Consider the following 15,066-nt stretch of genomic DNA (forward strand, 5'->3'; position numbering starts at 1 on the left):
AATATATATATATATATATATATATATAATATAATTATATTTTAAAAAACTGAATCAAAATAAGGCAATTTAAAAATAATCTATGAATTTAATGGGAAAATATATAGATAATAATTAATTCAAAAATAAGAAGATATTTTGATATCTAATAGCTGTAAATAGGCCTGGGACGGATTGGATATCCGGGCAATTTTAAGATATCCGGATCCGGATCCTTATCCGGCGGATCCATAATTTTACTATCCTTATCCGGATCCGGGGTTCGCGGATATCTGGGTGTCGGATATCCTTCTAAAAATTATAATATCCGACGGATATCCGGATCCGGATTTGGATCCTTAAAATAAATAAAAAATAATATTAATATATATAAAATATTAACAATAATTTAAAAATAAAAATATATAATGTTTTTAATTATTTATATGTATAATTGTACAAAATTTACATAAAATTTATATATACTATTAGAAAAATGAAAATATATTAAATAAAATTAATTTTTATATATAGATATTACTATTTTTGAAATAGTTATTAATAAAATTTACGGATCCGGATATCCGGACTAAAAAATCAAGATATCCGGATCCGGATTCGGCTTTGACGGATCCAACATTTTACTATCCGGATCCGGATTCGGCCTCTCCGGATATCCGGATTTTCGGATCGGATCCGGATCGGATCACGGATCGAATCCGGATCTCGGATAAAAGTTCTCTCTCCCAGATTCACTTATCTTAAAGACGGATCTGAAAAAGATTTACAGTTTGTATCTATCTTTATTGTAGGTGTGCTCTTTTCCGATTTATGATGGGCATGGTGGTTGTTTAGCTGCAGAGTTTGCTAAGAAGCATCTTCACCTTAACGTTTTTCAGCTGGGTTACCGCGTGAGTTGGTATGTTTTACTTTGTTCAGATTAATAATGTTTTTCTTTTTTTTTGCAAACTAAGGCTGTTTTCAACATGATTGAGTTGTTCTTGTGAATTCTTACATTTGCTAAATTCTGAACCTTTTGTGGTTTTGTTTGACCAGCAGAATTTCTATATGATTGGGAAAGATAAAATGACCGAACCTTTTGAAGGGCTCTCAAGCTAGATATGACAGACTCATCAAACAAAGCTCAACTTTTTTTACCAAGATTGAACAGCTTACACAGATGCCTCGAAAATTAGAGAAGGACATACAAGGGAAAATCATGAAAATTGTGGTTTGGTGATTGTGTATGACAATTGTATCCGCTTAGCATATTTAATATCATGTTCGTTTACAGTGTTGCGCGATCAAAATTTTTTTAACTTTTAGTCGCTGTTTTTTCGGGCGACTTAAATGGGAATCCGCGACTGGTCGCGCGACATCAAAACGAACAACAACTTGCGACTTGCGACCAATCGCAGGTCGCATGTTACGCGACAGTAAAACGAACAACAACCTGCAATCAGTCGCAGATCGCATGTCGCAGGTCGCAGGTCGCGCGGCATGTAAACGAACACGGCCATGGACCATGTTCGTTTATCTATCGCGCGACCTGCGACTGATCGCAGGTCGCAGGTTGTTGTTCGTTTTGCTGTCGCGTAACTTGCGATTGGTCGCAAGTCGCAAGTCGCAGGTTGTTGTTCGTTTTGATGTCGCGCGACTGATCGCGCGACCAGTCGCGGGTTCCATTTAAGTCGCTCGAAAAAAACAGCGACTAAAAATTAAGAAAATTTTGATCGCGCGACTGATCGCAGATCGCAGGTCGCGCGACACATAAACGAACATAGTTTTAGTCGCAGGTCGCATGCTTAGTCGCAGGTCGCAGGTCGCGCGACACGTAAACGAACATAATCTTAGTCGCAGGTCACGCGATCCGTAAACGAACATGGCCCATATCCTAATAACTAAGTGGATGTGTAGTTGTTATCCAATTATCATTGAGTTTATACTTGCATTTTCCAAATATCGAGATTTTATTGTTAATATCCGGTTTTAATCCTTCTGAAATTATTTATATAACCTGACAACTATTTATAGTAGATACCGGTTTTGGAAAACTTTATCCAGAATATAAACGTTAATCACAAACCAGATTTCAGAAACTAAAACCGGATACAAAGTGTATACATGTTATGTATATGTAATATCCGGTTATAATACACATTATCCAAAGGTGTATACATGTTATATATGTTAAAATGTGTATGGGAGAGTTTGCAATATACATAAAACAAACTGTAATTAGGTGAGTGGATACAATACTGTTGAAAGCTCAATATCCCGAGACTAACACTACAGCTAGGTCTGCAGGAAGACCTGACACTTGCGTATATATTCCCATTTATTGTGTATCCGAAATACTATAAAAATACCGGTTTTACTTGTAGGTATCTGAATTCAAATCTCGACTAATAACTTGGCTTGGTGCCATAATGTATTATCCGGTTCATTCCTATTAACTTTACAAATATGGAAAACTATTTTTTGGCTATTACCATTATAATCAGGATTATCGCTTTACTAATATAACCGCTATAATCCCGATTACCGCTTTAAAAACATAGAGAACTATTTTCTGGATTTTATCGTTATAATCCGGATTATCGCCGAATTATCTGTTTTTCTATTTTTAAATTATCCGGCTTATTTTTCAGAGAATAAAAAAAATCCAGTTTATTGTTTCGAATGATCCGGTTAGTACTCCGCCAAAAAAATCGTAAATGTACACGTAGTTACATATCTGGATTCATATAAAAATACCTTGTTAACAATACTTTGATCCGTACATTCGCCGAGAGTCCCAGTAATCTAAAAACCATTTCTTTCATTTTGAACTGTCTCTATATTTTGTTATTAACTTCCTATGGAGTTACTAACATTAACAATATGCACTGGCTTAGATGGTAGGTGACTCTCTCCATTTTCAAGAAACCAGGCTTCGAGCTATGCCATGAGCCTTTTAGTTTATTTTTCATTTTTCTTTTAATAGATGGCAGAATGGTAATTTCAGTACCATCTTCTTCTCTTGCAACCTGCAATTTTTATGGGTCAAAAATGGCTATCTCTCCTTTTTTTTTTCCAGATCTTTCACGTTTTTCATCATGTTTCTTTTCATTTTGATTTAGATTTGGATTTTTAGTTTCATTAAACGAGTTGCATTGAGTCGCTTATAACTCGCCGCCTTGCACTGTAAAACGGACAACACAGCCATAACATCCATTGATTTGCTCCATCCTGCCACAACCAAGCTCTGATAGTCGCACGGACAAGCTCCGATAGTCACACGGCCGAGCTCCACTGATTCGCTGCATTACTCCTCCGATTTGCTACGTCTTGCCATGGCCAAGCTCCGCTCTGATAATCACACGCACCAATGTAAATCCAATATATTTCAACTTCAAAGCGTTAACTGATTTTTCTCAATAAAATATCTACCCCGACAAAACTCTGACACAAAATCTGAATAAGCTGATAATCGAGAAGGCTATCCTCAAACAATATTCCTCTGAGGCCAATAACGTAATATCAGTTGTTAACGATAACCAGTTACCCAATTACACAAAGTTTTTGCATGATCACCTAATTACCCATTCTTTTATGGTTATTAAGCTAAATAGCTCGGAACTTAAATAGGAAGGGATATTTCTCCTAATCAAAAGATAATTAAAATAATAATAAAAACAATTTAGATCAATTTCTTGACTTAAACTTTTAATTAAAAAAAAAAAACTTATTTGTTATTGTTAAAGAGCCGCTTATAGTTCAATTTCAAATAAAGCCGAATCTCTTATATACTAAAGCACAAGTCAATCAACCAATAATATTTTGCCACATAATTTAAAAAAAAAATTTAGCAAAATCAAATAAAATCAAAAAGCAAAAGACCAAACCTCATGCATTACGTTTGATTTTAAATATTTACCAAAAGTAAATATTTTCTTAGTCCACTTCTCCATCGGTTGTTTTTTCAACAACCCACAATCACCATAAAGAGCACTTTAAAAATAACTAACCTCTATTCAACTATTTATATTTGTCTGAGATAATTCTATGAATATTTAATATCTTTTTCTTTATAAAAAAATACATTCTCTCTTTCCTAATCCAAAAACCTGATAAAAGCATGCAGTGCTTCTTTTCCGATATAATGGTTAACTATACTATGGCCAACCTGACTATGGCTATTATTTATCAAACCTCTTCAAGGCATCAACAGTCTAAAGGTTATAGTTCTTTTCAAAATTTTATAATCTGAGATGAGGCAAAATCGATATATCTAAATTTTTCTGTCTCTTAATATACTGTTCAAATATCTCTATTTATCTTTTTGTAGTCTTTGCATAATTGAAGAAATAGTATCCAGGAGCTAAAAAAATAATGATTTGACTGATGCAATTCTTAAAAACGTGAAAAGAGCAACAAAACTCACACGCTGAAAAACTATCATAAAAAAAAGAAATTATATGTATAAGTATTCTAGTTTTAAATAAAGCCCCATAACTTGAATCATTGATTTCCATTCCCAATCTCGCCGCTTCTTCTGTGTCGCAGTTCGCTTCTCTATCATCGCCGGTGAGTTTCTGAATTTTCTGATTGCTTTATTCCTTTCTGTTGATTACATTCTCCGGATTAAAAAAGGCGATATGTTTCATGCTCGAGTACGAAAGCATCAAAACATGATGATATGATTTATATGAATGTATTTCGTCTAAGCTTGCAGACGATCAAGCCTTAACAGCTTTAGATTTAGAGTTTAATACTGCGTTCTGTAAAAAGGATATTTCTTTCTCGGGTTTCTTCTTAGTGGGTATTCAAGAACGAGTTTGATACTTTAGAGTCCTCAAACATCTGAGTGTCCACCAGGTGTTCGATCAAATGTCTGAGAGAAATCAATACAGAGATATATTTTGTTTCTTTTGGATTTATTGGCAGTCTATTGAAACTATCGAACTTTTGGGGAAACTGAGATGTATATCCACTCTTTGTGTTTAGTAATCTCGTTGCTAATTGTGAGTTTTAATTTAAAAATGTTTCTTTTTTTGGTTTTCTTATTATCTTATAGTTAATCTCTCTGTTTGGTGTTGTGTATGAGTGCTTCATAACTTGGCTTTGTGTTTTCTCATTTGGTGGGTTTGTAAAGCTGATGTAAGATTTGTTTTGTTCCTTCAGGAGGAAGACATGAAAGTCAAGATCTTGCGTATCCTTCTACTTCATTGTCTCTGCATATCATGCATCCAAGTTTCATGTCAATGATGGTCTTCCAGTACAGATGTTCTTTGATGTTAAAAACATGATTTTTTTTAAGATGCAGCTTAGGTTTCATGATTCATAAGATCTAAAGTTGTTCTCTTTTCATGAAACTCAGTTTTGATTAACTGATTTTGATGGGTTTCTAATAGATTTTTTCGGCGAGGATTCTTGTTATTAACTCTCAACTAGTTCATATAGGGTAGGCGAAGATTAGCTCAAAGTTTCTTAATTTAGGATTTTATTTTCAAAGAACTGTTTCTTCCTTGACTCTCAGTGCTACAATGTCTCCTGACTTGAAAAAAAACAGAGTAAGTTTCTTTGTCCCATTACTACGTTTATTATATGCATTCTCGATTCCAGTACATGAACTCTTACATTGTAGGTGGCATGCGGTTGCGTCATGGACATGGGATGCTCAAGATGAGACATGTGGGATATGTCGTATGCCATTTGACGGTTGTTGTCCAGACTGCAAACTCCCTGGAGATGATTGCCCTCTAAGTAAGTTCCTCTCTTTGTCTATTTCAGAACTAAAACCCCTGCCTTATATTCTTACGCCTTGATCGTTGTGGCTATTGAGCAGTTTGGGGAGCTTGCAACCATTCGTTTCATCTTCATTGTATACTGAAATGGGTTAACTCACAGACGAGTCAAGCTCATTGCCCCATGTGTCGTAGAGAATGGCAATTCAAAGAGTAATGACTGAAGAGAGACCGTTTGTGCTGTACCTTGATTTAGATATCTAGCTTTGGTTTCCATCTATGTTGGATCATTGTTCCGAATTTAGTACGACTCTTGATGGGTTGTTAATGGATGCATATATAAGTAACTAACGATAAAAAATGTAGCAAAGAGTTTTTGGTCCATTCTATGCGGGCACATGTATAGGGCAACCTGATTATAATTGACATGATAACTTGGTCACATGAGTCCAGTGAGATTAAGACGAGGTAATTTTTTTCTAAAATGTTGTCCGTGTTGATTACGTTAGGTTTTATGGTAGTCCTCGTTTGAAAACTTAACTCCATTATCAACGTTACAATACTTAAATAAGAATTTTTTTAACTAATACACAAGAATTTCTTAATTAATACACACTTCGTCATTTACTAATCCATTTAAAAATGTGCGGTGTGAAGAAACACAGATCTTAATATGAGAATGGGGAAGCATTCATAAAACACAAAGTACTGCGGTTTAGCTTCTTTTGGTTTTCTTGATTATATAAGAACGAAAATAAAATAAAATCATTTGAATGATAAAAAAATCATATGGAAAATACCATTAAGTTTCAGTTCAGGATGATAGAACTTTGGAGCAACTAGAAAGAGTGAGAGACATGGACATGGTCTTGACGGGGGGAAAGTGTTTCATGCATCAGCGAGCCTCTTCTTCTGACTCTGGGAAGAGAGGCTTGAGCGGAGGAAATCTTGTTTCACAGCGTTCTTGACGGTTCCATTAATGAACCTCTGGTACCATTTGCCAGATTCTTTGAGGTTTCTATCGTCCAGATCTTCCCAATTAACGTAACTGAGTCCAAATCTGACGGTAAAGCCTTTACAGAATTCATAGTTGTCTCCAAGAGCCCATGCGAAATAACCTCTTACGTTGACACCCTTCTCCCTAAAAACAAGAGATATATATTACCAAAAAGAGAAAGAAGTTGATAAACATTGGAAGAAAAGTATCCATATAGTATAGCATCTACTCACTTGATGACCTTGCGGAGAAAACACAGATGGCTGCATAGATAATCAATTCGCTTGTAATCGGCAAAAGCCTGCTCACGGGTTTCTTCACTGGGGGTACTAAATCCTAAATAAACCGCCACATTAAAAATATTCCACAATATTTGAAAATCAGTTTCTTCGACTAATATAAAAATACAATAATTATTATGTATAAACTCACCGTTCTCGGTGACATAGATTAAAGGGTCTCCGTATTTGGTTTTGAAGTAGTCCATAACGTAGTAAATGCCTTTTGGGTAGTAATAGCTGTTGCCGTTTACCTTGTCTTCAACGAACTGTTAAAATGGAAGTAAATAAAAATACGTATCAATTAGAAAAACATAATTAGGGTTGTTATATTGAAAACTGAAAAATAATGAAAGAAAAACAAATCTTAGGGGTGGATCATTGATATATACCAGTGGACCAAGAAATTCACCACGTGAATTATTATCTGTACGTAAACACAAGGATGAAAGCAATTGATGGTCACTCACAAAGTATATTGTAACAAAAAGGAGATAAAAAAATATTTATATATATAGAAAGGTTGTATCTAAGAGACGGTTAAAATCAATGTTTTTAAACCCGACCCGAACACTGAATCGGACGACTTACTAGGTTGCTGGGTCACTGGATCGACCGCGGGTGAACCGCAGGCTAATAAATAAATTAATTTTATTATATAATAATATATCAGCTATGTAAATAAAAATATAGAAACTAAAGTTTAATATTTTGTAAATGTTTTTTAAGAAAGTAAAATAATAGTTTGGATATGTATATATTTTTAAGTTTAAAAACATTTAGAAAATACTTAAATTTAGTTTAATATTTTTATTTACATAGCTGATATATTATTATATAATAAAAATAGTTTAAACTATTTAAAAATTTCTCTAACAAGGTAAGATGTATGACATCTAAAAAAATCAAGACATAAAATTTATAAATATTTAAATGTGTAATGTGAATAATAAATTAAACTTCAAATACAAAATAAACCAAAAGTAAAAGATCATTGTAATAAATTGTCAATAACGAAAATAAACTAACACCAAATCACATCAACTAATTTTGGTTCTCTCTACCATCGTTCATTTCATTTTCTTCAGATGGCATAGTGAAATCTTCATCAAAATCTAAAAATTACAAATATAAAATTGAAAATGGAAAACCTAACCTTTTTTTAATCATCACCTAATTTCTTAATTGGAAATTTATAATATAAAACATAATCTAAAAACATAATTAAAAACTAAAAAAAGAAGTTAAAGTTATTTATTGGTTCAACCGGTGGTTCAACCGGTATGGGGTTCCGGGTTTTACTGGGTTTTTACGGGTTTTTGCGGGTTTCTAAATATTGGGTTTTTCACAAAACCCAAACCGGATTTTTTTCTGGGTCACCGGGTTTACCGGTTCAACCGCGGGTCCGGATCGGATTTCAAAACACTGGTTAAAAGTTAAGAAACGGTTTCTTATATTCCGTTAAGAACCTCACCCTAAGAACTTAATGCTCTAAGTGGTAATAGTCTAGGTAGTACATGTGAGCTTTACGCCAGCGTCCATCATGGCAGTGTGAGTCTCTGAAGGATATGGGTTAGGTTTCGGCTGGGCGTACTGAGTGACGTAATAGTTGAGACCAAGAAAATCATATGAACCAGCAACGAGTGCGGCTTCTTCCTCGGTAAAGTTGGGAAGCCTACTACCCACATTCTGCCTCATGATGTCTGGGTATCTACCCTTTGTAAGCGGCTCCATGTACCTGATCCATGTATATATTTTCATTATACATACATACAATATGTATTGATACATTGTTGGTAATATTTAAAATATATGTACCATCCATGGAAGAATTGGTTCATCCTCTCAGCTGCTTCTATGGAGGCAGGATCAGACTCATCATATGGAAGAAACCATCTAGTTATCATCACAGGTCCAATCTTCCCTTTTTTGGCACTGTTAAACACGTGATATATATATGACTAGATTAGAATCAGATATGTGAAGATTACACCACCTTTTCACATATCGAGACTACTCACCGCATAGTTCTTCCTGTAATGATCGGCGACCGTGGCATGAGCAAGAAGCTGGTTATGTGCAACGATGTAGGCTTCTGTTGAAGAATTTCCACCGTAACACCTGTGCTTGGTATAAACCATAGGAGAACATCGACCTGGTGCATCTGTTCTGATAGCATAGCCTCTTGTAGGCACTGTGTATAGCTGGTTGATGGTGATCCAGTGCTTTACCTTTCCACCAAATTCTTTGAAACATAGATCCGCGTAGTCTTTGAAATTTTGTCTGTGCATATTAATATAGAATCATTTCAGTAATGCATGTAACTAAAACCAAGTCTTTTTCTTCTTTTATTAATAATATAAGAAGCATGGCACAGATATAAACATACATGATCTGGCGGTCCAAGAAACCTTCATACTCATCTTGGAGTGTTTGAGGAAGATCCCAGTGAAAGAGGGTAACGAAAGGCGTTATATTCTTTTCGAGTAGTGCATCTAAGAGTTTGTGGTAGTAATCAAGACCTCCTTGGTTCACTCCCCTACTCACCTTTCCTTCTGCTCATGTATAGATATGTCGTACATTAATTAGTACTTTTTCAACTAAATGATCCCAATTAAAGTACATACTTGGAATGACTTCTGATACTTCAATTCTTGATATTATTTTTCCATCATTCAAGCGTATAATACAATGTTGAAATACAGACAAATAAAAACAAAGGATTGCGGTTTAGCTTCTTTTGGGTTTATTGGTTATATAAGTGATAAAATTCCCTCATTACTCTAAACCTCTCCTCATGGACTGTATTTCCTTTTTATTGGATGAAAGGTAGTTTGTTCAAAAAAAAGTAACAAAATCAAATAAAATTATATGAATGATAAAATATCATATGTTTAGAGCATCTCCAATGGTGTTACTACCATTAGAGTCCTTAGCATTATTAAACTAATTTTTTTTTGAATAGTTAAGGACCCTAATCAAAATTCTATCTCCAATGGTGTTCTCCAATTTGAAGTTCTTAGGAATAAAACACAACTCTTGAATTTTCTGAATCTTGTCTCAGGAGTGATGTGTGCTCATTGTGTAGCTGTTGACATTGGTGAGACAAGTGTAATAGAGACTTGTTGATTGCTATGAGCGTAAGAAGCTAACACTTTTTAACCTTTTGATTCGTAGGGCTTGAGAGAAAATCGAAGGTACTTGATGCTGGTCTTCTTGGTATACTTGGTTGGCTAAGGACACTCGCATAGTTCTGAGGGTAGTGTTCCTCAAGTCCATGAGAGCAGGACAAAAGAGTTGCACATATATATAAGAAAAATATTTTTCCATACACATATAAAATCAAAATTAAGGAATCTAATCCTAGAATCATGAGAAAGGAGTCTAATTCCAACTTCCTATGTTAAGAAAAACATACTACTTTAAGAACCTGAAGTCTTACATTTGGAGATTGAAGTTTGGTTCAGGTATCATCATCATCTTCATGATTCTCATTAGAAGTAGAACCTTCCCACCAAGAAACAGGGCCCAAACCATCATCATCTAAAGTCCCATGCCCATTTCACAAGTGGAATAGCTTCAGTAGGACAAAATTAGGAGGCTTTATACAACTAGTTTCATTATTTATATGCTAATACAAGTAAGATATCTTCAGAGAATGAGAACTTACAGTAACCACCATAGGAGCAAAAGGCTTTCCATCATCTCCTCGCTCAGTTGGTACACGTGGATAGCTGATGTTCTTGAAACGTATAAGTAATCATTATGCACAACAGTAGTAGTACTCACAGCGCAATCCATTGGAATCAGATTCTTTGAACCTTGCAGCAATGACTTCACTAACGAATGGACGAAACACTACAATTCTAAAACCTACCTACAAAACAATCACAAGAAAAGATGCAACTCAATACACTGCAGAAACTGCAATAGACGTTGATGTGTCAAACAGTGATGGTAACAATGTGCAATGAAGAAGAAGATGAGAAAAAGATGCATAAGTTGAAATGTACCTTATAAGTGGCAGCACCATCACCGGGTAAAACAAAACCTCCTTCCACTGATCCTATGTCGTGAATAGACACGCAAAGCTCAATTGAACGTCACCTTCCAATCCAATAGCCTTGGAGATACATTCCAAAGAGAACAAGCAATTCAACAAGCAATCGAATACTATTCAATCCCAAATCAAAAACGAAAATCCTCTCTGAAAGGTTACCTGAATCCCGAGGGATCGGAGATCAGAGACGGCGGCGTCGAGGACTTGTTTCCTGCGTCCCATGATGGCGACGGAAGCTCCATGTTTGCCTAACTGAGAAGAGATCTCGAAACCGATTCCATATCCGCCTCCCGTGATGAGAGCTACCTTACCTTTGAGGACGTCAGGCTTGAACGGAGATTCCACGTCAACAAGAACCGACTGATTTTAATCCCCGTTGCGGATGGTATAAGATCTCATTAAGTTTTAGTTGAGGATCATAGAACTTTGGTTTAGAAACTTTTGAGTTTGTATTAGGTTTGGTTGTTATTTATTATGTTGAAGATACCTTTTATTTATTATGTTGAAGATACCGTCCGTTAATATTTTTTTTACACTAGACTAGTTTGAGATTTCCGAGTGTTTTATGTTTTAAATTGTGTTATTTCCCCTCTTTCCTCGTCCTCTTGACTTGTCATAATGTAGCTGTAGATAAATTATTTTTATTCATTTAATAACTGATCATCTTTTTATTGAGATTGTTTATTTAGTACATTGTAGATCGAAGAATCTCCTTATCTATTGAGTAAGTAGGAAGAGTGAGAGATATAGAGATGATCTTGATGGTGGAAAGTGTTTCATGCATCAGCGAGCCTCTTCTTCTGACTCTGGGAAGAGAGGCTTGAGCGGAGGAAATCTTGTTTCACAGAATTCTTGACAGTCCCGTTAATGAATCTCTGGTACCATTTGCCAGATTCTTTGAGGTTTCTGTCGTCGAGATCTTCCCAATTAACGTAACTGAGTCCAAATCTGACGGTGAAACCTTTACAGAATTCATAATTATCTCCAAGAGCCCATGCAAAGTATCCTCTCACGTTGACACCCTTCTCCCTGAAAACAAGAACAATCATATATATAAATGTTACCAAGAAAGAAGAAGAATATAACATATGTAGAAAATCATTTATAGTAGCATCCACTCACTTGATGACCTTGCGGAGAAAACATAGATGGCTGCATAGATAATCGATTCGCTTGTAATCGGCAATAGCTTGCTCACGGTTTTCTGAACTGGGGGTACTAAATCCTAATTAAACCGACATAACATGAAAAAGTACATAACATTTGAAAGTCAGTTTCTTGGATTTATTTCGAAATACACAAATTATAGTAGTACTAGTATATGTTATAGATGAAAAGAGATGCATGTAGAACTCACCATTTTCGGTGACATAGATTAAAGGGTCGCCGTATTTGGTTTTGAAGTAGTCCATAACGTAATAAATGCCTTTTGGGTAGTAATAGCTGTTGCCGTTTACTTCGTCTTCAACAAACTGAGAAACGGGAAGTAAACATATACATATCAATCAAGAAAACCTAATTAGTGGTGCTTATATTGAAAATTGAAAAAATAAAATGAATTAGAAATCATAGGGGTGGATCATTCATATATACCAGTGGACCAAGAAATTCACCACGTGAATTATCATCTGTAACCACAAGAATGAAATAACTGATGGTCACTCACAAAAAAGAGATAAAACATTTATATATATAAAAAGGTTGTAACTAAGTGGTAATAGACAAGTACATGTGAGCTTTACGCCAGCGTCCATCATGGCAGTGTGTGTCTCTGAAGGATATGGGTTCGGTTTTGGCTGGGCGTATTGAGTGACGTAATAGTTGAGACCAAGAAAATCATATGAACCAGCAACGAGTTCTGCTTCTTCCTCGGTGAAGTTGGGAAGCCTACTACCCACAATCTGCCTCATGATGTCTGGGTATCTACCCTTTGTTAGCGGCTCCATGTACCTGATCCATGTATATTTTTCATTATACATATATGCAATATATACTGATACATTTTTGGTTATATATATATATATATATACCATCCATGGAAGAATTGGTTCATCCTCTCAGCTGCTTCTATGGAGGCAGGATCAGACTCATCAAATGGAAGAAACCATCTTGTAATCATCACAGGTCCAATCTTCCCTTTTTGGAACTGTTGGTCACGTGATATATGACTAAGTTAGAATCAGATATCTTGGATTACATTACACCTTTGATCAAAAAAAGAAGAAGATTACATTACACCATCTTTATCACATATTGAGACAACTCACCTTGTATTTGGTCCTGTAAAGATCGACGACCGTGGCATGAGCAAGAAGTTGGTTATGTGCAACGATGTAGGGTTCTGTTGAAGAATTTCCACCGTAACACCTGTGCTTGGTATCAACCATAGGAGAACATCGACCTGGTGCATCTGTTCCGACAGCATAGCCTCTTGTAGGCACTGTGTATAGCTGGTTGATCGTGATCCAGTGCTTTACCTTTCCACCAAATTCTTTGAAACATAGATCCGCGTAGTCTTTGAAATCTTGTCTGACCATATTAATATAGAATCATTTCATTAATGCATGTAACTAAACCAAATCTTTTTCTTCTTTTATTAATAATATAAGAAGCATGGCACAGATATAAACATACATGATCTGGCGGTCTAAGAAACCTTCATACTCATCTTGGAGTGTTTGAGGAAGATCCCAGTGAAAGAGGGTAACGAAAGGCGTTATATTCTTTTCGAGGAGTGCATCTATGAGTTTGTGGTAGTAATCAAGACCTCCTTGGTTCACTCCCCTACTCACCTTTCCTTCTGCTCATGTATAGATATGTCGTACATTAATTAGTACTTATTCAACTAAATGATCCCAGTTAAAATACAAACGAATCGATAACATGTACATACTTGGAATGATTCTTGACCACGCAAAGGAGAACCTGTAGCCAGTAGCATTGAGTTCGCCCATCACGTCTACATCTTTCTGCAGTTTACATATTTTAATCACATGTCAATCCACACGTATAGTTTTATAGTTTTTATACATATATAGTTCAGTCGTATGAGTATCATTGTATTAACCTGCCATCTCGTGTATGACTCACAAGTAGTGTCTCCATTCTTCAAATCTGACCCTGATTTCTCTGATAGTAATTACAAATACATTAATACGTGTACATATAAACCGACGTTCATCTCATGTATATATATACACTATGACGTACCTGGGTATCGGTGACTGAAGCCATCCCAAACGTTAACACCACGACCTCTCCCTCCTTCAATCTGAAATGAATAGAAACAACCATGCAAAGTTGCATTTTAGTGTTTTAAATTTTATTTCAAAATTATGGTGTGACAACATTTGCTACATGCCTGGTAAGCAGAAGATGCAACACCGAAAATGAAATCTTTTCCGAAGTTCTTACTGCTTAAAATATCAGTGTTACTACATGTGAATGGGTTGTTCTCTTCGCAAGTAATTTCTTCATCAGCTTTGCAACTCGCAGCAGCTAATAGAAAAACTAAAGCGAGTCCATGAAGAAGCTTCATGGTTAATATGTTGATGTATGTGTTGTGTTGTGTGGAACCTTGTGCCCATCTAGGGTTTATATAGCCTTTTCGAAAGAAGAGTGTCGTATGTATTTTTTGTCTTAGTATCTTGATATTTTGGGAGAGGTTTAGGTGAGATGAATCCCGTGGATTCACTTACTTTAGCTCAGTGCTCACCTATTTTGCTTATATTTCTTGTTTGTTTCCACTTTTTAGTCTTCCATTATCTATTGCAGATAATTCTTTTAGTTACATAGCACATATTTTGTCTTCCTTTTACCTGAACACGTACTACTTGGAACACGAATTGTGTCACATCTACAAATTGATCCGTCGACAGTGGTGCAATGCAGCATGTGTATATCGAAGGTTTGCGCGAAACTTGAACGACAAGAATTATATATCAAGATTGGTTGTAGTAAATAATGTTCAAAGCTTCGTCATAACGCCATAAAGTTATTGAAGATTTTTATCGTAACATTATC

General features: G+C 35.5%; 4 protein-coding genes across 4 annotated transcripts; 1 reads left to right on the top strand and 3 right to left on the bottom strand.

Annotated features, from left to right (window-relative positions):
• Positions 1–4,138: 4,138 nt before the first annotated feature.
• On the top strand, positions 4,139–6,095 carry LOC106380021 (anaphase-promoting complex subunit 11). The gene is made up of 4 exons (XM_048749243.1): positions 4,139–4,199; positions 5,146–5,173; positions 5,609–5,727; positions 5,810–6,095. The coding sequence occupies exons 1-4, from the start codon at positions 4,139–4,141 to the stop codon at positions 5,923–5,925; spliced, it is 324 nt and encodes a 107-aa protein (XP_048605200.1). The 3' UTR covers positions 5,926–6,095.
• Positions 6,096–6,392: 297 nt separating this feature from the next.
• Positions 6,393–7,435, bottom strand: LOC125581871 (myrosinase MB1). The gene is made up of 4 exons (XM_048748029.1): positions 7,376–7,435; positions 7,138–7,252; positions 6,939–7,041; positions 6,393–6,849 (listed from the first exon to the last, which is right to left on the bottom strand). The coding sequence occupies exons 2-4, from the start codon at positions 7,190–7,192 to the stop codon at positions 6,597–6,599; spliced, it is 411 nt and encodes a 136-aa protein (XP_048603986.1). The 5' UTR covers positions 7,193–7,252; positions 7,376–7,435; the 3' UTR covers positions 6,393–6,596.
• A 1,074-nt stretch (positions 7,436–8,509) lies between these two features.
• On the bottom strand, positions 8,510–11,265 carry LOC106378912 (myrosinase-like). The gene is made up of 9 exons (XM_048749244.1): positions 11,203–11,265; positions 11,091–11,106; positions 10,997–11,049; positions 10,773–10,860; positions 10,654–10,717; positions 9,611–9,636; positions 9,373–9,538; positions 8,802–9,266; positions 8,510–8,721 (listed from the first exon to the last, which is right to left on the bottom strand). The coding sequence occupies exons 1-8, from the start codon at positions 11,263–11,265 to the stop codon at positions 8,984–8,986; spliced, it is 759 nt and encodes a 252-aa protein (XP_048605201.1). The 3' UTR covers positions 8,510–8,721; positions 8,802–8,983.
• Positions 11,266–11,664: 399 nt separating this feature from the next.
• LOC106378911 (myrosinase-like) lies at positions 11,665–14,610 on the bottom strand. Its single transcript, XM_013818962.3, has 12 exons — positions 14,405–14,610; positions 14,254–14,314; positions 14,111–14,172; positions 13,937–14,012; positions 13,678–13,843; positions 13,311–13,572; positions 13,074–13,189; positions 12,773–12,993; positions 12,637–12,671; positions 12,401–12,515; positions 12,166–12,268; positions 11,665–12,072 (listed from the first exon to the last, which is right to left on the bottom strand). The coding sequence occupies exons 1-12, from the start codon at positions 14,579–14,581 to the stop codon at positions 11,820–11,822; spliced, it is 1,647 nt and encodes a 548-aa protein (XP_013674416.3). The 5' UTR covers positions 14,582–14,610; the 3' UTR covers positions 11,665–11,819.
• Between the last annotated feature and the right edge of the window lie 456 nt (positions 14,611–15,066).

Source organism: Brassica napus, chromosome C2, assembly GCF_020379485.1.
Source record: "Brassica napus cultivar Da-Ae chromosome C2, Da-Ae, whole genome shotgun sequence".
Taxonomy (NCBI): domain Eukaryota; kingdom Viridiplantae; phylum Streptophyta; class Magnoliopsida; order Brassicales; family Brassicaceae; genus Brassica; species Brassica napus.